The sequence below is a fragment of the Pristis pectinata genome, chromosome 19, assembly GCF_009764475.1.
Source record: "Pristis pectinata isolate sPriPec2 chromosome 19, sPriPec2.1.pri, whole genome shotgun sequence".
NCBI lineage: Eukaryota > Metazoa > Chordata > Chondrichthyes > Rhinopristiformes > Pristidae > Pristis > Pristis pectinata.
The window spans coordinates 27,726,660-27,748,551 of record NC_067423.1 but is presented as its reverse complement, the minus strand read 5'-3'; the positions used below and the strand labels follow the sequence as shown (position 1 = coordinate 27,748,551).

Sequence of the window (21,892 nt, the reverse complement as noted above, 5' to 3'; positions counted from 1 at the left end):
TGTCTGAGGGTCAGAAAGCAAAGGGTCATGATTTGTGCCTCACTTTTTTTCCAGACTGGAGGAAATGGTATACCCCAGAGGTCAGTGCTGGGATTGCTGCTATTTTTGATATATTAATCATTCTGACATTGCTGTGAAGGGTAAAGTTTCAATATTTTCAGAGCTTAGAAGCATGGTAAACATTGAGGAGGACAATACCAGATTTCACAAGGACATAGGGAGGTTGGAATGTGCAAGTAGCTGGTGAATTTTAATACACATTGGCAAGAAAAACACGGGGAGATGATAAAGACTAAAAGTATAATTCTCAAGTATATATAGGAACAGTCTTTGATGTTTACGTGCATAAATCTTTTCGATTGGAAGTAAAACGTAAGAGAACAGTGAATAAGGCATAAGAAATTCAAGCCTCATAAATTGAGGCACAGAGTTCAAAAGTAGGAGGTTGAAAACTAGTTAGGCCACAGAAAATGGCAATAAAATCTGTTCACTGCACTTAATAATGTGAGCATAACAAGTAGCGGGCATCATTCAATCACTGCTCTTTGAAAAATTCCTGCCCAGATATGCCTGATGTTATTTGCAAATTGCTTCCAAAAGGATTGAATACAGTTGACTTTGTTTCCATATGTAGAGCAGAGTCCTCGGGGGTGGGGGGGCAATTATTCTTTTGGAAATTCAAAGTTGAATGCCTCCTGTAAGATGTAATTTTGTTTCATTTGGAGCTAAAAATGGAAAATTGGATTTTTTATATCATTAGTTTAGATACTCTTTGTATCTTGTAAACTTATTTTACCACCTGGTGACTTTGCATTTTAACTCGTATCATAAAAATCCCAAAACCCTGAAGATAATTTATTGAAAATGTTTAAACATACTTTTTGATCTTCCTCGTGAAATTTATGATCTTTTAGCCTCTAGATAATTCTACATTTGGATTTAACTTCCCATCCCCTCTTTCATCATTTCCCTCCCATGAGATTCTTGTGGATTTATTGACAGCGTCTCCATCATGTTTGTTCTGAGCAATTGGGTTACTCTTTTCCTGAAATTGGGGTGTTACTTAGAGTACCAAAAATCTGAAGTTCACGCCTCCATTTTAAAAGCAGATGACTTATTTTTACCTATCAAATCTTTGTCTTCACTTTTGCCATTGTTTTGTTGCCTAAATTCATATTCTTACAATTTTTACAATTGAGTGTATGCTTTACCAGGGTGTTTCCTTAATGCATTGTTGTCTGTACTTGTTTTAATTATTTCATTATACTGAAATTACAAGGATAGATTATAATATCTCTTTAACTTAAAATTAATGCTTAGTTATCATGCTATATCCAAAATTCTGTTATCAGGTGAGATCTTTGAAAGTTCATGCAGGTTAGACTTCTTTCCATTTGGTTTAATTTCTAATGTCAAATTTACATGTGGATGCCTGTGGTCACTCACTATGTATATAAAACTGGATAGCAATTGTATTATGAAGCATTAATATACATGAAAATTTAAGCCTAATATGAAAGAAAAAATAATATTAGCTTTTTTCCAGTTACTGAGAACCAGTTGTTGTTTTTTACTTAATAGTTTAAAAAAATATTTTTCTTATTGCTTTAATTCTGTCAGTTGAGAAATCTTCTCTGGTGCAAACTAGAAAGTAATGTTATCTGTGGTCATGCCTTTTATGTTGTGTCAATTGTTTCGTGTATTGTCTTAATTTTCAGTAAGGTAGTGGGAGCTTTAACGGCTGAATTCAAAGTATTTAGACCTTTCTAGATTTGTGGAGGATTTAACCAAAGAAACTGCACCCATTCAATACCAATTTAAGCAATGAGTGGAGTTGTTATGTAATTGCAAGCCAGAAATGCAAGCCATAAAGTCAATTAGTAATTCTTTTTCCCTGATGAATTATTGGGTAATGGTGACAGTCAGTGTATTTAAGCCATACAGACCAGAAGATCCTTTGATCCGCTCTGTGTGATGAATGAGCTCATTGTAGAAGGGAGATGAAGTCTGGCCTAATTGCAACTGGTTTTGGAGGAGAACGATTAATCTGGGCTCCTGCTCTTTATCACTAGCCAGGGATGATGCATCGTAGAGACAGAGCATGTGTATATTGCTTAATATCAGAGGGTATGATGCCTTGATGATGAAAGAGTCTTCTGGCAGCCAGCCTCGATTCTTCCTTGATGAATGCTTATTTGGGCAAGTTAGCAGTGGGTTATTGCTATACTACAGCAAGGGTGAGAAAGGATGCAAATAAAAAGGAATAAATCTCTCCTACTTTTAAAATGTGGAGAATAACACTACATCTTTTAGTGTTCAAACAGGTATTTTTACATATGACAGGTTTTTTAAGATGATCATGAATGAGTAGCATAAAAACAGTTAATCTTTTTCCTTGCAGAGCAAGTACATAAGCATTTGCAACAGTCAGAAGTTGAATACCTGCAATTTGCTTTTCGATGGATGAATAATTTACTGATGAGGGAACTTCCCCTGCGGTGTACTATCCGGCTATGGGACACGTATCAGGTGAGCTCACGTTCTCTTTACGGTTAATTATCCATTCTTATGAAACACCTATGTCAGCAGGCATGAGTCCTTGAAAAGCATTAAGTATAGCACATCATTATACTTATCATTGACCAAGTTAAATTTTACGGATTTTTTTTGATACTGACATAAACATTGATGTGGAATTAGAAGAACATTTAATTGCTGTTTGCTACGGGGAACATGCGGAGAAAGCGATTAACTTGTTCAGCTCAGATGTATTATCTTTTATGGCAAAGTTAAACATTCGTAATTTGGTATTATGAGCGGGTAGAGAAAGAAAGAGCTCCTTTAACGTAGCACCTTTCAGGATCCCCCATCATCTCCAAGTTGTTCATAGACGATGAAATTCCATTGAAGTGTGGTCATTGCTGTATTGAAGGAATATTTTAGTTCCTCGAATAAAAGGAATGTTTTAGTGACTCTGGTGTAAAATGTGGCAAACTGGGGGAGCAGTGTGACTTTTTGCTGCTTCAGCTTTGCACTCACTGATCTTTAAAAATATATTAGTAGTATTACATTTTTAAACAGTGTCAAAAAAAATTAACTGCCCAGTGAGCTCTCTGCTATTGTTATAATATAATCAATATCTTGATTCTGGGGAGGAGCTGTTCATTTTCCTGAGCAGCATGTGAAGTGAAACAAAAACAGAAAATGCTGAAAACATTCAATTGGTCAGGTAGCTTCTGGAAAAAGAAACACTTAATGTTTTGGGTCTGGAATTGTCTATCAGAATTAGGGAGGAGATAAAACAAGTTGTTTTTAGGTAGCAGGGAAGGAAGGAATGGTAAAAAAGGGAAAAATCTTTCATAGCATGAGACCAGATGTCTAAATGTGGTAGTTAAGTAGCAGTTAATATCAGATTTAGCTTTCTTGTCTGTGTACTGTGTTGCTAATGGTAAGACTTTGGGACATGCTCAGCAGGCCAGAATATACAACAAAAAAAAGAAACAAAGAAAAACTGAGGGAGAATGATAACAGGTAGAAATGGCCAGTTCTTCTGATTTTTTTTAAATAAAGCATGTTATGTCAATTTGGAAAATCCGAGTTCAGAAGCCTGCAACGTGCCAGATGGAACAGATGGAAGATAAGGTGGTGTTCTTTAAGCTTGCATTGGGTTTTGTTGAAAAACTGTCCAAGTCCCTGGAAGGAAAGAATCTTAAGCAGATTTTCCTCCAGATTTCCAGCATTTGCAGAACTTTTTTTTTGATATCCCGCCCCCCCCCCCCCCCCCAAAAATGCTGCAAAGTGTGAAGTCAGTTGGATTGTGTAATTTTCTTTGAATAGCAGGTTTAAGGTGAGAGAGGAAAAATTTAAAGGAGATTGGAGAGCCAGATTTTTCACACATTTGTCACAAATCACAGCATCATGACCAGTAATTTCTGACATGTTATGTGAGTTGCTGGAGTTGCTCTATTTTCCTTAGTGACTGTACTTCATTACTTTTTTTCTCCTAACTAAAGGGATTTCCAGTGCTGTCACAAATGTGAAAGTCACTTAACCTTTTGGATATTTTAATAGCAGCTATTGGTGGTTGAGTACATTACTTCTCCTTGGAGTTGTAATCCTGATACCTTTGTTTTAAAAAAAAGGGTTAAGTCTAATTTCCCCTTGCAGCTTATTCAAACATGTATTCATCTGTCATTCCTGACTCAAATCCACTCTGTCCAAATTTCTTTCAATGCTTCTACTATCTTTAATGCACTCCAGTTCTGAGGAGTGAAAGGTATCTGTGCATGAATTCTTTTAATATAGGTGGCTGTTTCACACTAGCTACCACGTGAATTGACAGAGTAAGGTGATGGTGCAGTGGAAAGAATGGTCAAGGCAATTGCTGCATAGATACTGAGCTTGTACATGTGCACACATGCATGGGCATGTCACCCCTTCCCTCAGTTGTCTGACTTCTGTCTCACCCCCCCCCCCACCTGCTTTCCTTAATCTCCCCCTTTCCTCAGTCCTCCTCCCTTTCAGCTCTGGACCCCTTCATTGACTCGGTTTCCCTGAACACACCACTTGGCATCATCAGCAACTTTTGTTTGTTGCAGTTGCCTGTTTCAGCATGTATAAATTAATCATGTAAACAGCAGGGGACTGAGAATATTATCCTATTAAGTTTTGCAAATTCCAGCTAGAATGCTGTCCAGTTCTCATCAAGCTTGTTTTCTGTTCATAAGTCAATTTCCAATTCTGCCAGCTCATTTCCATTAATTCTGTAAATCCTTTAAATACTTCAAATAAATTATATTTGCTGGATTCACCCTGGTCTACTAATAAGGCTAATTTCTCATAAAATTCCAAGGGGTATGTGCAAAATAACATTGTTTATGAATCTATGCCTTCTAGTTCCTCTTTAGGCCAATTTTGATGCCTTCCAGTAAAGGATTAAAGCATTTACCCGAAGTCTGATAACAGATAAAATAGTATATCATATCTCAGTCATGTTTTTCTTAACAGAAAAAAATGCAGGTAACTGGTTTTTAAAATAACTTGCCTGTAAACCCCCTAAAGATAAACATTGGGTACAACTCATTGACCAGCTAGATAGTCAATTGCACTTCGATACATAAAAGGTGAGGCTGGTGAAATGGCAAGTGAGTACTTCCCTTGGAATGCATAGCACTTAGTCTTCTTACACTGAAATGTACCCATCATTTCCTTATTTTCATTTATAAAACTATCAGATTTTTCAAGGATTCCATTTTGCTCCTGAGCACCCTCTTTTTACTAATGCCCTTGGGTGTTTCCAGTTACCAGGATCTGTGTAAGTATGTCCCTACTTTTGCTCTTCCTATTCTTTTTATTTTGTCCCGAACTATTTTAATCACTCTTTTTTGGTTAGTAAGTTCTTGCCCTTGAGGAGCTTTGTATGGCAACTCCCAATGATTTATTGTCATGTTAAGAGCATAACGTATGGAATAAAAGTAGACAAGCCTGCCCTGCATTCAGTAAGATTGTGGCTGATGCTGTGCCTCAGCTGTATTCATGGGGAGAATTATTCTTAATAGCTCTAAGAATGAGACATTAAAATTAATACAAAAACGGTATACTTAGAGTAGGATTATATAGAAATATCAATCAGATAATATCTTGAAATGTATGTCTCAGAAATTGAGATGATGGTGACATAAAAACTAAAAATATTGGAAATACTAATCTGCTAAGCAACATCCGTGAGAGAAAATCCATTCAGGTGAACTCCATTGACCTGAACCATTAATTCTTTCTACCTCGACAAACTTGTTTGACATGCTAAATATTTCTAACAGTTCTGATTACGAACATTTCCCCAATTCTGCTTATGTATTTATCAGAAATAGTTGATTTCTTCCAGCAGTACGTCTGCATGTGGTGTATTTTGTCTCTTAATTGTGAAGAAAAATCATTATTGCCATTGATGCTCTTTGTCTCTGTCACTTGTCAAGTAAAGTTTGATAGTTATTGACTGTTTTTATGTTAGTCTCACTCAATCCCATTTATCTGTCATCCCCATGCACACAACCCTACGTTGTCTCCAAATCCAGCAACAGTTCTGTTTTAAAATTCTCATCCATGTTTTCAAATATCATGTTGATTTGCCCCTCCTTTTTTCTGTAACCACCTCCAATTCTGGTCTAAAGAACATCCCTGCTTTTAAGATAAAAGAGACTGCAGATGCTGGAATCTGGAATAAAAACAGAATGTTGGAAGAATTCAACAGGAAAAGCAGCATCTGTGGAGGCAAAAGATGTAAGTCAACATTTCTGGTTGAGACCCTGTATCAGGACTGAGAGGGAACAGGAAAGGTTGCCATTATGTAGCAGTACATTGGGAGATGGTGGGATGATGGATAGAAGCTGGTAGATGATAGGTTGAGCCAGATGGGGGAGGGATGATGAACAGATGGAAGTAGGTGGGGGGGAGGGAAGAAAACTAGGTGGGCCGACAGAAATGGGTGTGGGAGGAGAGCAGTGGAGTGAGGGGTTACCTGAAATACAAGATGTTGTTGTTCTCCATAGCAATGGAGAAGGTGGAGGAAAGACAGGTTGGTGTGGGAGTGGGAAGGAGAGTTAAAATGACATGCAACTGTAAACTTGAAGGCCGTTGCAGAGAGAGCACAGCTACGCTTCAGAATGTAGCTTACAACTCAATGGTATGAACACTGAATTTTCCAACTTCATGGAACCCACAGGCTTGGTGTCCTCCTCCCATACACACTTGTCTGTCCACCTAGTTTTCTTGTACCTTCACTCATCCCTCCCATTCCCCAGCCTCTTTTCCACACCGCCCCCCCCCCACCTCCACATGGCTCTTTCTGTCCATTATCCCCTCCCCATCTGGTTCCACCTATCACCTACCAGCCTCTATCCCACCCACCTCGTACTGCTGTGTACTGGCGATCTTTCCTTTTCCCTCAGTCCTGATGCAGGGTCACCACCTGAAACTTCAGCTTACACCTTTTGCCTCCACAGATGCTGTTTGACCCTTTGAGTTCTTACAGCATTCTTTTTTTATCCCTGATTTTAATCATATTACGGCTGGAAACTGTTCATTTTGTTACTGAAACAGAAAGTCTTTTATTGACTTATTTTGAATTATACCATCAAGTTTATTTTAAAAAGCTCTTTATTCATTGGATACAATAATTCATTAAAGCTGTAATTTGACCAACCAAATTTTATCAGAACAGCTTTTACTATTTCCAAATAATTCAATGCATATTACTCATTATGGTGTAATCTTGGTTTGCTTTTTCTTATTGATCTACTGGGCAACTGGGAACAGTTGTAATTTACTGTGCTTTATAAATGGCATTTTTAATCCAATAATTATAGACCAATGAAAAAGTCTTTTAAGTTGTATGCTGTAGGAATGTTTAGGCAGTAATTTCTTTTGCAACATTAATGGCTTAACTGTTTCGTTACTTAATTGTTCTGACCAGTAAGTTTGGAATACATAAGCAAAAGGTTTTTATTGAATCACAATTAAACTTCAAAACAAATGTAATATTTATGTACAGAATAAATTGTTTTGGATAGGATGTAACACACCAGACAGTTTTGGATTAATTATGAAATAAATACAGAGCAAAGAGAAGCAAAGAATTTTATTTAAATATTATTTCAGATGAACACATCTTTGGTAACTTTCTCATGCCATACCTTTCCATTGAGATTTATTTTCAACCTGAAAGCATCAGCTATCAATTTGAATTCTACTTCATTTTTAACTTTAATGATCCTACTGCAATGCTTTAGTATAATCAAAGCTATCACTTATCAAAGCAGAAGATTTTTTTTCAGCAGTCATATTGGTTTTGTATATTTCATGAGTACCAAGTGAAGAATGAGGGGAAATTTGCAACTCCACCAGTATGACTCGATATCTAAATAATTCTTGGTGTTCAAATGCAGGCTGATATAATAAACTGAATAAATATTTATTCATTTGATGGAATGTCAGTGTCATGGCCAAAGCCAGCATTTTTGCCCGTCCCTAATTGCCCTTGAGAACGTGGTTATGACTCACCACCTTGACCCAATGCAATCCTTCTAGTGAAGGTAGTTACACAGTGCTGTTGGGTGAAGAGTTCCAAGATTTAGACCCAGAAATGATGAAGAACCACCAACATATTTCCAAATGAGGATGATGTGTGACCAGGAGGGGAACCTGTAGCTGGTGTGATCCCATGCACTTGCTGTAGCCTGGGTGAGTAATTGCAGTAGATGGCAACTCTCAAGCCATTGTGCAGTGGTGGTGGAGGGACTCAATGTTTAGGGTGGTTAATGTTTGGGCAACAATCAATTGAGCTGCTGTGTTCAGGATGGTGTCAAGCTTCTCAGGTTGTTGGAACTGCACTCATTTATGCACATAGACAGCATTCTATCACGCACTTGAGTTGTGCCTTGTAGATGGTAAAAAGACCTTGGGGAGTCGGGAGATGAGTCATTCTTCTGGTTGCTATTTATGTGGCCTGACCAGCTGATTCTCTGTTGAATCATAATTCCCCAGCCCCCAGAGGACTGATGGTGGACTTCTCGGCGACGGCAGTGTCACAGAATATCAAGGGCAGATAGTTAGACTCTCTCTTGTTGTAGATGGTCATTGCCTGGTTCTTTTATGGAACATATATTATTTGCCATTTATCAGCCCATGTCTTAGTGTTGTCTGGATCCTGCTGCACGCAAGCATAGGCTGCTTCATTTGCTGAGGAGTTGTAAAAGGAATTGAATATTGTGCAATCATCAGCGGCCATCTTATTGTGATGCCTGTTCCAGCCAGAAGTCTCTCTGCTCATCAGGGATATGGTTATAAATAAGTGCAAGCTCTGTAGTATGTAGGGGAGTAGTGAGCACAGGTGGCTCTATCAGCTCCGTTCTAACTCCATTACCACCTCGTGATCAATTTCACTCTTTACTGGTAACTAATTCATGTTGTTTTCTTGATTGCAGCAATGTTACCACATCATAATTTGTTTTTCCTTGTTTGGTTGAACCTAACTTGGTTTGTATTTGTCTGTTCACATTATATTTGCGTCAGTCTGTGTCTCATCAAAATCTATAATGTTCTTTAAATAATCTCATTTGACACCTCAGTGACAAATCATACCATTTAATAAGTGACATTTAAACTGTCACGTTTATGTCTCTTTAATGCAAAAATACAAATTTCTGATTTGAAATTGTAAACAATGAAGAGATTGCCAAATAAGTAACAATGCCTTTTGGAATCTATGGGATCTAAGATCTTCATATTTCATAATAACACATACTAGTAAGATGATTCTAACCAGGAAATGATCACTCGATTGCCAAAAAGTTACCTTAATTGTCATGGATCATTCCTTTTCATGGACTCATTTGATTGAGAGGAGTAATTCGCTCAGAACAAAGATGTCCCTCAGGTGCATATTACCACAATAAATAGAAATGTTATTTTTTAAAAAAGGTATGGGAATTTTAACGTCTTTCAACTCAATATTCAACCAGCAAGATATTCTAAGTAAACCACTTCTTGAAAATTGTATTATTAAAATAATATATTTTGTACTAATTGTGGATTAGTATGCAGGTATAGCCACTGGATTTAATGAATTTTTTTCTGTGAAAGTCTAAAGTACTGTAACAAATGTGAAAAGGTGCATAATCTTCATTGGCAATTGATGACATTGATAAAAGGATGTGTCGTAACGATAACAATTTTGTGTTTCTAAAATGACCAATTAGAACTGTTGAAGTGGTTTATACTGATTAAACTGTAATACGTACATGATCACTTAAGATATGCATTTGTAGCAACAAAACTTGCCCACAAACATATATTCCCTTTAAAAATTATTTTTCAATTATGTGCAAGTTGATGCTGATTTTTATATGATATAACAGGAATTTGTTTGGTTTAACTCTTCAAAATTTCTTAGCGTGGCTTATTTCTTGTGATATCACAGTAGATTCAGTGGAACACTGAGCTGTTGTCTTGTATCTCAGCTCTCTTCAAAATGACTGCCTTCATTACCATGAGAGTAGGAGGCAAGTAGAGTATTCATCAGTTTAATGTAATGTACGTAGTTTTCATCTTCACATTGACATTAATGTGGCATGTTTATCACCTTCCTCCTTTACAGCTTTTAGACTGTAATAAATTGCATACTGCAAAAATAATGTTGAAGAAAGTAATAATTGTAAATGGTACTAAGGCAGGCTGAGATTAGATCTTTTCTCATGTGGAATATGTGGAGTTTGTGGCTGTATGAACTTAGCCAATGTTCTGGAACCTGAGTAAACCATGACAATATACAGAACTTGACATCTCAGCACACATTTGTGCGCACTAACTATTTTGGTCACCATTATAAGACATCTGTGTTATTATATATACAAAGTCTTCATGTGAAAATATATATATGTGAATGTTTGCTGCCACCACCACTTTAAATTAGATTAATCCAGATTTTGCTTTCATCTGTAGTTTTATGCAGCAACTGACTTGTATTTGAAAAGAAGTCACAGTCATTGTCAAAGCTGTAGAGCATGGAAACAGACCCTTTTAACCATTGAGTCTGTGCTAACTATCAAGCATCCATTTATTCTAATCCTATACTAATTGCATTTTTGTTCCCATCAACTACCCCCCCCCCCCCCATCATTCGCCAACCCACCAATCAGCAAGTCCACAGGACACTGTTGTCTAGTGTAGTGCAATGCATGCCTGTGCCAGACCTCTGTCGTCAACAATTGAATGCCTACAAAAAAGGCTTGTTTAATAATTCTGATGTAATCAAAGCCTTTTTTTTATTATTTCTCAAATTTTCTGGAGAATTTTATACCTTGCCTTTTTTTTTGTAGCATTAATGTTAATAAAGGGAAGTGATTTGGGTAGACCTTTCATCTGGCTGATTGTGCCGTTGATGGGCTTAGTTCTGATTCTCTTTGGAAGTTCTGAGATCTGGCACTGGGGTGAGACTAAACTGGCTGTGGCATCTGCTCTGCTGTCAGTGCTGCAGGCTACTCTTCCATTGTGCCAGTCCAATGGGACAACACAAGCCTACATGTTTTCCCCAGTTCTCAGACTGGGAAACCTATTGGGTTACCTGGCACAAGTACAGGGGCCCCACTGAAAGTATTGAAAAAAATTGCTGTAGGGGACACTGGCCTTATTTAAAATTTCATTTAATTCAACTAGTTTAGTTGTGTTGAATTATGTATGTGAATGTTTTTAGTGACATAGAATTATAACTTTTGAGATTTAAATATTATTAATAGTTCCTGAGAGTTTTTGAATGTATCAATGTCAAAGAATGTTGAATGTTTGTACTGTGGCAATTCCATCACCTGGTAAGGATGAGGCTGGGGTCTCACTCACTGAACAAGTCATTTTTGATTGCATCCGAGCACTTATGCTGGGAGAGCCCCTGCGTTGCACAACATTCTTCTGTATTGTGCTGATGAGCTGGGAACCAGCATCCCAGCAGTGGAAGCAGCACAGTCCAGGAGAAGGAGTCCATGAATTTCAGGTTTCAGTGTTTGTTACTGCACCTGGAAGCAACTTAAAATAAAGAATATGATTATTTACTTTTTAGCATTGTTATCTTAAGACTAATCATTTGTTCAAGCGTTCTTTTGCTCTGGTTTTATTATAAATGTGGAAGTACAAGGTTAAACTGTCAAATTTAAACTAATACAAATGTCGTAAACATTGTTTCATTAAATATTTGCTCGTGTGTTTTGAATTACCTATGTGCAAAAGAATGAAATCTAAATTATGTATGAATGTTTTGCTTCCTAGGTTTCAATTATGCTCATGCCTTAGAAATTAAGTAGTCTTATATTACAGCATATGTAGAACAATATTGCCAATTGAATAATACAATTTTTGAACTGCATTTATTTCAGAACGTTCCCATGTGAGGTGCAGGATGTGCAAATCTGACCCACTGCTTGGAAAGTCAGAAAATGCAAAGTAGATTAAATGTACATTAGCGATATTTTGGACACAGTGCTGAGATATGTGATCTACCCCACAATATTTTGCCAAAAATGCTTTTTGCACAATTCCCTTCTATCCTCTGCATGACCTTACAAACAAAAAATGCAGAATCAACATTTCGACCAAATTATTAATGTTGGTAATGTTATGGTGTGCTTGTATTATTTAAGTGGCAATGAAGTGTAGCAGCTAGCGTAATGCTTTACAGTGCCAGCAACCCAGGTTCAATTCCGGCCACTGTAAGGAGTTTGTACCTTCTCCCCGTGTCTGCGTGGGTTTCCTCCGGGTGCTCTGGTTTCCTCCCACATTCCAAAGACGTACAGGTTAGGACATTGTGGGCAAGCTATGCTGGCACTGGAAGCGTGGTGACACTTGTGGGCTGCCCCCAGAACACTCTACGCAAAAATGTATTTCACTGTGTGTTTCGATGTACATGTGACTAATAAAGATACCTTGTCTAGTATTAAGGAAGTTGCCTCACCATTAATTTAGTTCATGGTCTATCAAATAATACTTCCTCAAGTATACCACTATCCTTAGCTCTCTGGAGAATCGGGGGATGTTATAATCTGGAAATTGGTAAAAATTTAGTGTATAAGCAATAGGGCACTTTGCAGTTTTATAAAGACTTCAAAATAATTCAAGAATTGAGCAGAGTTGCTTTAGGCTCTGGATCAGATTGCCCTGGTCATTTAGCAGAAATGTCGTGAAAATCCACCATCATGAAGTGCTTTGAGAGGCTGGTCATGGCACGCACCAACTCCAGCCTCTCAGACAACCTGTACCCACTGCAATTCACCTACCGCCGTAACAGTGGACGTCATTTCCCTGGCCCTACACTCATCTCTGGAGCATCTGGACAGTAAAGACACCTATGTTAGACTAATGTTTATTGACTACAGCTCTGCCTTCAATACTATAATTCCAAGTAAACTCATCACCAAACTCCGAGACCTGGGACTCAGCACCTCCTTCTATAACTGGATCCTTGACTTTCTGACCAACAGACTGCAATCAGTGAGGATAGGCAGCAACTCCTCCACCACGGTTATTCTCAACACTGGTGCCCCACAGGGCTGCATCCTCAGCCCCCTTCTCGACTCCCTATATACTCGACTGCATGGCCAGATTCTGCTCTAACTCCATCTACAAGTTTGTAGATGATACCACCGTGGTGGGTCGTATTTCAAATAACGATGAGTTGGAGTACAGGAAGGAGATGGAGAGCTTAGTGACATGGTGTTGTGACAACAAGCTTTCCCTCAATGTCAGCAAAACCAAAGAGCTGGTCATTGACTTCAGGAAAGGGAGCAGTGTACATGCACCTGCCTACATCAATGGTGCTGAGGTCGAGAGGGTTGAGAGCTTCAAGTTCCCGGGAGTGAACATCACCAACAGCCTGTCCTGGTCCAACCACATAGACGCTATGGCCAAGAAAGCTCACCAGTGCCTCTACTTCCTCAGGAGGCTAAAGAAATTTGGCATGTCCTCTTTGACACTCACCAACTTTTATCAATGCACCATAGAAAGCATCCTATCTGGATGCATCACGGCTTGGTATGGTAACAGCTCCGCCCAGGACTGCAAGAAACTGCAGAGAGTTGTGGACGCAGTCCAGTGCGTCACAGAAACCAGCCTCCCCACCATGGACTCTGTCTATACATAAGTTAAGATAAGATCTTTATCAGTCACACGTACATTGAAACACAGTGAAGTGCATTTTTGCATGGAATGTTCTGGGGGCAGCCGGCAAGTGTCGCCATGCTTCTGGCGCCAACATAGCATGCCCACAACTTCCTAACCTGTATGTCTTTTGAATGTGGGAGGAAACCGGAGCACCCTGATGAAACCCACGCAGACACGGGGAGAACTTACAAACTCCTTACAGGCAGCGGCAAAAATTGAACCTGGGTCGCTGGCACTGTAATAGCGTCACATTACCGTGCCTGCCCCATAAAATGACCCCACCCACCCGGATCATTCGCTCTTCATTCCTCTCCCATCAGGCAGAATATACAGGGGCCTGAGGGCACATGTCACTATGCTGAAGGACAGCTTCTATCCCACTGTGATAAGACTATTGAATGGTTGCCTTATAAGATGAGATGGACTCTTGACCTCACAATCTACCTTGTTATGACCTTGCACTGTATTGTCTACCTGCAGTGCACTTCCCTGTAGCTGTGCAATTCTCTGTATTCTGTTATTGTTTTAACCTGTACTACCTCAATGCACTCTCTACTAACTCAATGTATCTGCACTGTGTAATAAATTGATCTGTATGAATGGTATGCAAGACAAATTTTTCACTGTACCTCAGTACAAATGACAATAATAAACCAATACCAAAATCCCCCCAAAAATGACCTGCTAGAAAGCAGAACTAAAATCAGAAGAAGCTAAGAATATTCAGCAGGTCAGGCAGTATCTGTGGAAAGACCTGCTGAGTGTTTCTTGCATTTTCTAATTTATTGAAGCACAAATGCCGTGTCCACCAGGCTGAATGTAAAGTGTTAATTCACCATCCCTATGAACAACCACGTCTATTATTTCCATTCCTTGTTAAAGATTTGGGGGAAAAAAAAATAACCAAGCCAAAACCTAAGGTGAACACAGGGGTAATTTTATTACTTGGGTAGAGTGTAAAATGGCCAATATTAGATTAGTCACTAGTCATACAAAGCACATGATTTCTAATGGAAAAGAAAATTAAGCATGTTATGTAACAACTGCCAGATCTGCTATCACTCATTCTAAACCATCTTCAAAAGTTAAGATAGTCCTTATCTGCAGGGCTCTAAATTTTGAGCATGCAACTGATAAATACAATAATCTATTTGATTTTAAAAGATTTAGCTTCAAGCTAAGCTTTCAAATTTACTGATGTGTGGATGTTATTCTGAGTGAGGTTCCCATCTTTGTGATTCCAAGGCTGGATGTGGAAATGTGTTCTGTTATGTTGGCTTTCAGCCTTAATTAGTTGGTAGTGATAGACCATTCACATCAGTTCAGAAAGCAATGACAGCTCTGTCAGAGTAAAAGAAATTTTATTTAAAAAAAAATATTGTATCTTGATTTTTTTTCAGCTGAATGGTGAATGGTGCAAGAACATTTATGCTCCTTTTTCAGTTAAAATAAAAAACGCAGCCCGAGTGGGATAAAATGTTGTGCCTTTTATTACCAGAGAAGAAGAATTGCCACATAACTTACTCAATGAGATTGTTCATTTTTGGGTGATTTTAAAAAGCGACTTTCTGATGTAATCTGCCGCACATCTTTTAACATTTGCTGGGAGGAAAGAAAAATCTAAATTGTAATAGACTTGCAAAAAACAAATGCATTTGACATACATCCAGCCCCCAGAAATTGCAAATGCATAATCTTTTGAACCACTGAGGTTTAAATGGAGCAAAATAGCTGGCCAAAGACCAAAGAACTGCATGACATGGATTGCAGATGATCTGAAACAGCAAAAATGATTAATGGGCGTGAAAATAATGGATCTAATTGCTCATAGGGCTGAAATGGAAAATAAATATTTTACTTATGTAAATTCTGTGCTACTTCCATTCAGTGTTCAAGACACGGCATTCATGCTTCAGTAAGAACAGAAAATGCTGTTTTTATAATCATTGTCCTGAACATAAGATCATTACTTTAAAATTATTCCTTTGTATTTTGAGTTTGTGGAGATTGTGCTTCAGTAATCAATAAGGTAATGCAGGTGGAAGCAAGTCCATTCAGTTTCATTTTAAATTCTTTCTGTCAGTACTAGATTGTGCTGGAAAGAAAAACAGAAGATACTGGAAACACTCAGCAGGTGTAAGGCAGCATCTGTGGAAAGAAACGGTTCCGATCCAAGACCCTTAATCAGAACTCTGTCTCTTTCTACAAATGCAGCCTAATCTGAGTGTTTTGAACATTTTCTGTTTTTATTTCAGATTTCCAGCTCTGCAGTTTTTTGATTCTCATTCATGTTGGGTATTTGTGGTTGTAATGTTTTTGTATAGTTCCTGTGTGATGATGACTGAAGGACAAAAAATTAAATAATGTTTATCAAATCATAACCTATTATTTGGGCAAAAATAGGCAAAATTATTTTGAGAACTTATGTTTATCAATATCATCTGAAACCTATGACGTAATACTCTTGGAACCACTCACTAATTAGCAATAACCTCTAAGACATGCTGGTGGAGTTGATGGGATACTTTAAATGCTGCTTCATTATATTTGTGAAAGAAATTGCCAAGAGGTGTTATGTTAATCAAGGGTCAGATTTTCCTGTGAAATTCTATCTGTTCTGTATGGAACTTCATACAGGTGTCTGATTGTCAAAGACACCTGCGCAAACTTGGAAGCCTGGACTTTCTAATAAGTGTACTTCATGATTGGATTGCACGTGGATTGCAACAACAGAATGCAAACCTTCTGAAAATTTCTAGTAGTTAAGATAAGCAATCTGCCCTGTGTTAGGTTAGACCTGGCTCAGAAACAGCGACTCCATGTGTTTCGGTGGAGTGCAGCAGCTGTAGTAGACCAAGGTGATACTTAAATTTTGTATTCATTTTTGGCAAAAGAAAATGTTGAAGTTATAATTAATTAAGATTTTGAATGCTTTTGAACATTTTTCAGTACTTTCAAAAAAATCCCTAGGTCTTGACTGTCTGAACACTGTTAAGCCATGTGACCCAACATTGCTGACTGTCAGTATTTTCCAGCATTTCTGTGCGCGGAACTTCTGCCCCTGCTAGCTGTGAAGATTTAGGCCAAACTGTGGGCCAATCACAACTCCCAGGTAATTTGGGTCATTGCATAAATTTAACATCAGTGTCTAATCAGTTTTACAATTGTGCAGCAAGTTGGAGAATCCTCCCATAATTTCCTGGTGGTGAGGCTCTGCACAACCTAAGGACCTTCCATAATATCAGAACCTAAAATGAGGTTCCTGACTCGACTCTCAAAGCCCAACTTGCAAAATTATTAAAGAAGCTGACAGCCAGTTAAGCTATGCCCTCAAATGCTGCTGGAACGGTCACAAAAATATGCTAGAGACATTAAGAATTGTTGAAATCTTTATCAAAACCTAATCAAAAAGACAAGTCAATCTTTAAGTTAAATGAACCCAAAAAATACTGCAGTACATTTTTAAAGTACCTTTAAATACTAAAAATATACAGATTAGAAAATCAATTAGATATTTGAAAGTAAACTTATTTTGCTAAATTTATTTTTAGGTAACCCATCCACAGATCATCTTAAATTACAGAGCCTGGCCTAACACGGTCAGATTAGGCAGCATCTATGAAGAGATTCAGATCAATGACCTTGCATCAGAACTGGCAGAGGTTAGAAATCAGACATCTTTTAATTTACAGAAAAAAGGAAGGAGTGGAGTAAACAACAGAAATGTCTGTAACAGGGTGGAGACCGGGAGACTAAATGACACAAGTGCGAGAGGAAGGATGGTTAGGGGCTGATGAATCACAATTGATCTGTCTGGAGGAGATGGAAGTAGGAGATGAATGAAATCAGTGGAGTGAGGGGAAAAAATAGTTGAGCATTAGATGCAAAACACTCCAGATACTGGCATAGGTCACCATGGAAGTAGAATAGGGAATTAAAATTGACAAGCAACTGAATTGTTGCTTCTTTTGGATGGGGTGTTTGGATCCTTAGATAATTGAAAGGGAAGAGGTAAAAGGACAGGTGTTGCATGAAAGAGGGATTGGGTGTCGGTGGAGATGGAAGGGTGAACTATGGAGTTGCGTAAGAAATGGTCCCTTCGGAATGCTGAAGGAAAGGAGAGGGAGCAAGTTTTTCATGGCAGAATCGCAGTGGAAGTTACAGAGGTTTGATCCATTGAATGCAGAGGCTAGTGACGAAGACACGGGAAACCAAGGAGCAGAAAGTCATGATCTGGAGTAGATGTGGTTGAAAATCCTTTCAATTATCATGGAGGGAAAACCATAGTTCAGGATAAAAGAAGACATCTTGAAAGTTGTCAGAAAGATGGAATGGAACTGGAGAAACTGGGTGAATGGAACAGAGTTTTTACAAGAAGTTTCAGAAAGCAGTACTAATCTCATGCCTGCCTTTTTCTTTAACTGAGATTTTGCCTCCACATAGTTGGCAGAGCTCTGAACTGCATTTTTTCCATTTCCCACATTCTGTTCTCACCCCTCTTGTCCTTGCTGTGGTTGGGAGATGTCAAGGATCTAAGCGCAGTCTGCTGCACAGAGATAAATTGCTCTGAACAACAAGATTTCTGTACTTGCATGCAAGTGTGTGGAAATCCTGATGCTCTTATGCAAGATAATGATTCCAAATGCTGGCAGTTTGGCCATCATTATCCCACAGAAGCAGGGCCAATATCAGCATTAACTTGTGCACAGAAAGAGCACTTTATGATCTAATTTCATTTTTTTTAAATGTATCCTCTCTGTGGTCTTAGCCATTGAATTTTGGAAAGGATTTGGGAAAGTATGCTCATTTAAAAAAAAAGTCTTTAAATTTCAATACCTGCGGGGAGTTCTATATGAGTTTCAATTGTGAAGATTAAGCTTCCTCTGTTAAGACACATAAACAGGTACTTATTTTTCTTGTTTGCTCCTTTGTTGCTCTAATTGGTGCTTTAGTCATCAGAGAATTTTTGTACTATCAGTCATTTAGTAGGAACTTTGGATATTCCATGGCTTTTTTGTACAATGCTTTGGAATGAGAGCCAGTGCGTGTCTTGAATGGAAACTAAGATATTAGAACCTTTCTGGCAGAATCATAGTTGCTAAAGTACATATTTACATTCTTTAACATTTATTTCATGTTTATTCTCGGAGTGTGGGCAGTGCTAGAAGGCTGCTTGCATGATGAAGGTACTGGTGAGGTTTTCAAACTAGTGTTTGTTTCTGTCTTTTGGCACAAATTCTGTTTTAACTTAATTCGGTGCATAATTCAGGAACAGACTTCATCTGTGTAGGTGCACATTAAATTTTGTAAGTTCAAATTGGAATTTCCTTCCCCATCTCACCCCTTTTGTCCCCCAATTTCCTTCCAAGTTCTCTCATTTTTCATCCAAGTTTTCACTGTCATTTGCACTGTTTGTCACAGCTGATTCGTTTGATTTATGGTTACGATGCAAGAATTTCAGTTAGCTTTTTAAAGTTCATTTATTGCAGAAGAACTTGAAGAAAAATTAGTTTTTTTTTCTTTCAAGCAATTTTTACTGAACAGTAAAGCTGTGGCTGAAAGGTATGTAGAAGAAGCATAGTCAGGACTAACCTCCAAACGGGGTTGGATATTCACTTGAAAATATTTGAAGGACTGTAAAAACAATCAGACAAGATGGTTTGATAAGATGCATAATTCCTATTACAGGCATTGGCAACTTTAGTGCTGTATTTACCATATTTGACTGGGATTTAAAATCTATTAGCACTTGTTTTTTTAAATTAATCAGACCTTAAAAGCAATTTGCCTCTATTTCCCTTTTGGTTACTTTACAAAGTATTTCTATCAAAATGTTAACCACCTCATTCCTTTTCAAATACAGATTGACTAAAAGTATACAAAAGGCCAATGGGATTGGATTAATTTGAGTTCTGTTTTTGTGGATCTGATAATTATTAGAGCAAATTTCTTGAGTGGTAGCTTGCCCAGAAAGAGAGCACTGTTTGTTTACCATCTATCTGAGTTTCAACCCTATAAACTAACAGCAGCACAGTTCTACTATCTGAGACAAATGGGGAACAATACTTTAACTCAACTCTAGCAGTATGCCAATTTTTCTTGTAATTGACTTTTTTTAATGGTAACATTCCCCACCCCCCACCCCCTCCCCCAAAAGAAGAAGTTGAGGAAACCATTTTTTAAAAATGTTTGTTAAAATACATGTAGATAATTTGTCTTTTTTTTAACCAAAGATCTGTGCAGACTTGGACTTTAAAGCTTGCTCTGATTTGGCATGTTTGATCAAATTTGCCATTTGTTTTCATTTTCTTTTACATTCTTCAGTTTTATATTGAGATTGTACAAGCTGGAACTTATTGATAATGACAGATTAGACTGGCTCAAAATCATTGTTTGAAGAACAAATAAAACCAACTGCTTCACAGTTCAGTTCTTGGAAGCAAAAAGCAGTCAAGTACTTATTGTATTATTTCTTTTTCCAAATTAATTTAAATTTCATCTTAAAAGTGGTATATTCGTTAAACCATACATTTTTACGGTTGTACCTGATTGGACCTAAAGATATGAGAGGTTTCTGGCAAGTTTTACTGTGTTACTGTATTTTTTTGATGTTTAGTTCCTAATTTTTCTCAGGTAATAACATTGAGTTAGTGGAATTAATTAAATTAAATGTTAAAAAACATATTTTTAAAAAACGTAATGCTGCCTTGATCAATGAATTCTCAGTCTTTTAGCTATTCATTACCTATGTGGTTTAACATCATTCGTCAGTTGTTAAATGATGCCTATAAGTTGTTTACTATCCTGGCATTGGTTTATTCAGAATGGCAGTCTTGGTGATGTTGAGCACGCTTATGACTCCAAAGCAGGTATTAATTATTGAAGATGTCAGAGTGTTGCTCTTGAGGTATTATTCTGGCTTATTATTCAAGTCATTTTATCAAGCTTTTGAACGATTTTCTGTAGGTACAGCTGTGAGTAGGTGGCTGATCAGATTAGACCAGCAAAATCCAATGAGTTTATCATTTGTTTTGAGGACCTCATGTTCATTGTTATTTCATAACCAATAGTGCAGTCTCTGCTGTTCAATAACCCATTCAGTTTTCTGAGATTAGCTGCATGAACTGGACAAAAACATTACATACTGATAGATGTGCAAGAGTAAAATGAAATGTTTGTGTTAATTCCCTGATTATGGGGTAAGAATGAAGAGGAAATTAGAGGAAAAGACAAAGTAAATTACTTTTAATGGGAATAAGTAACAATGTATTTGTCTTGTAGTCTGAACCGGAGGGATTTTCTCACTTCCATCTGTACGTTTGTGCTGCCTTCCTTGTCCGATGGAGAAAAGAACTATTGGAAGAGAGAGACTTTCAGGTGAGAGTCTACTTTCCCTTTATATACTTAACGATTGCAATCTTTGATTATCGATGATAATTGCATTTGTCACATAGTAGAGCTTAAAACATGTGGAACTGTAAAATGTCGAGCCCCATAATTTGCTGCTTTAAAGCAAGTGATGTATTACACAATGAAATTATTTACTTGTTAAAAAAAAAGTAACATTTAAGAATCTAATGTTATCATCATACTAACAGGTGAATTATCAGCCAAGGACCATAATCAATACTTGAGAGGAAGTAGGTTAAATTTAAGAGTTTAAAATTAGTTTGAGAGAATTCTGTTTATTTAAAAACTACAGTATGAAATATACTGAATTATATTTTAAAAAATTGTCCTTCAGAGAAACTAAATTACTATTCCTATCCAATGACTCATACTTGGCTATTTAACACTGTATTTAGTTACATTCAATTTAATTGTGATTTTGTGGATTTCACAAAAAAGATCTCTATCGTGCTTCCAAGTCTCTGGTTTCCATGTCAGCCACTTCCAGAGTTTTTGATCTCCCTCTCAACCACTTGCGGTGCATGGCATCTGTCCACCCAATCAAAAACCCACACTTAACAGTTTCTGTAGCAGATTCCTCAATAAGATCAATCATGTCTCCGGATTGGAGCAGTGAACTGCAGTGTACTATGTTTTAACTAAAAGATGCTAACACAGAATTCTACACACATGATTTAAATATTTTTTTAAAGTGTAGCTATTTCCTCCCTTCCTCCCACCAAAGAAATGAATATATGTACAGCCTTCTGGAAAAAATACTGCAATTAATGAAAGTAAATTT

General features: G+C 37.5%; 1 protein-coding gene across 5 annotated transcripts in view; it reads left to right on the top strand.

The window, feature by feature from the left end:
• tbc1d22a (TBC1 domain family, member 22a) overlaps positions 1 to 21,892 on the top strand; it is a 243,135-nt gene that overhangs the window by 155,426 nt on the left and 65,817 nt on the right. For all 5 annotated transcript variants that reach the window (XM_052034185.1, XM_052034181.1, XM_052034180.1 and 2 more), the window contains 2 exons: positions 2,402 to 2,529; positions 20,983 to 21,078. In XM_052034185.1, coding sequence (XP_051890145.1) covers positions 2,402 to 2,529; positions 20,983 to 21,078 — 224 coding nt within the window. The remainder of the gene's footprint in view (positions 1 to 2,401; positions 2,530 to 20,982; positions 21,079 to 21,892) is intronic.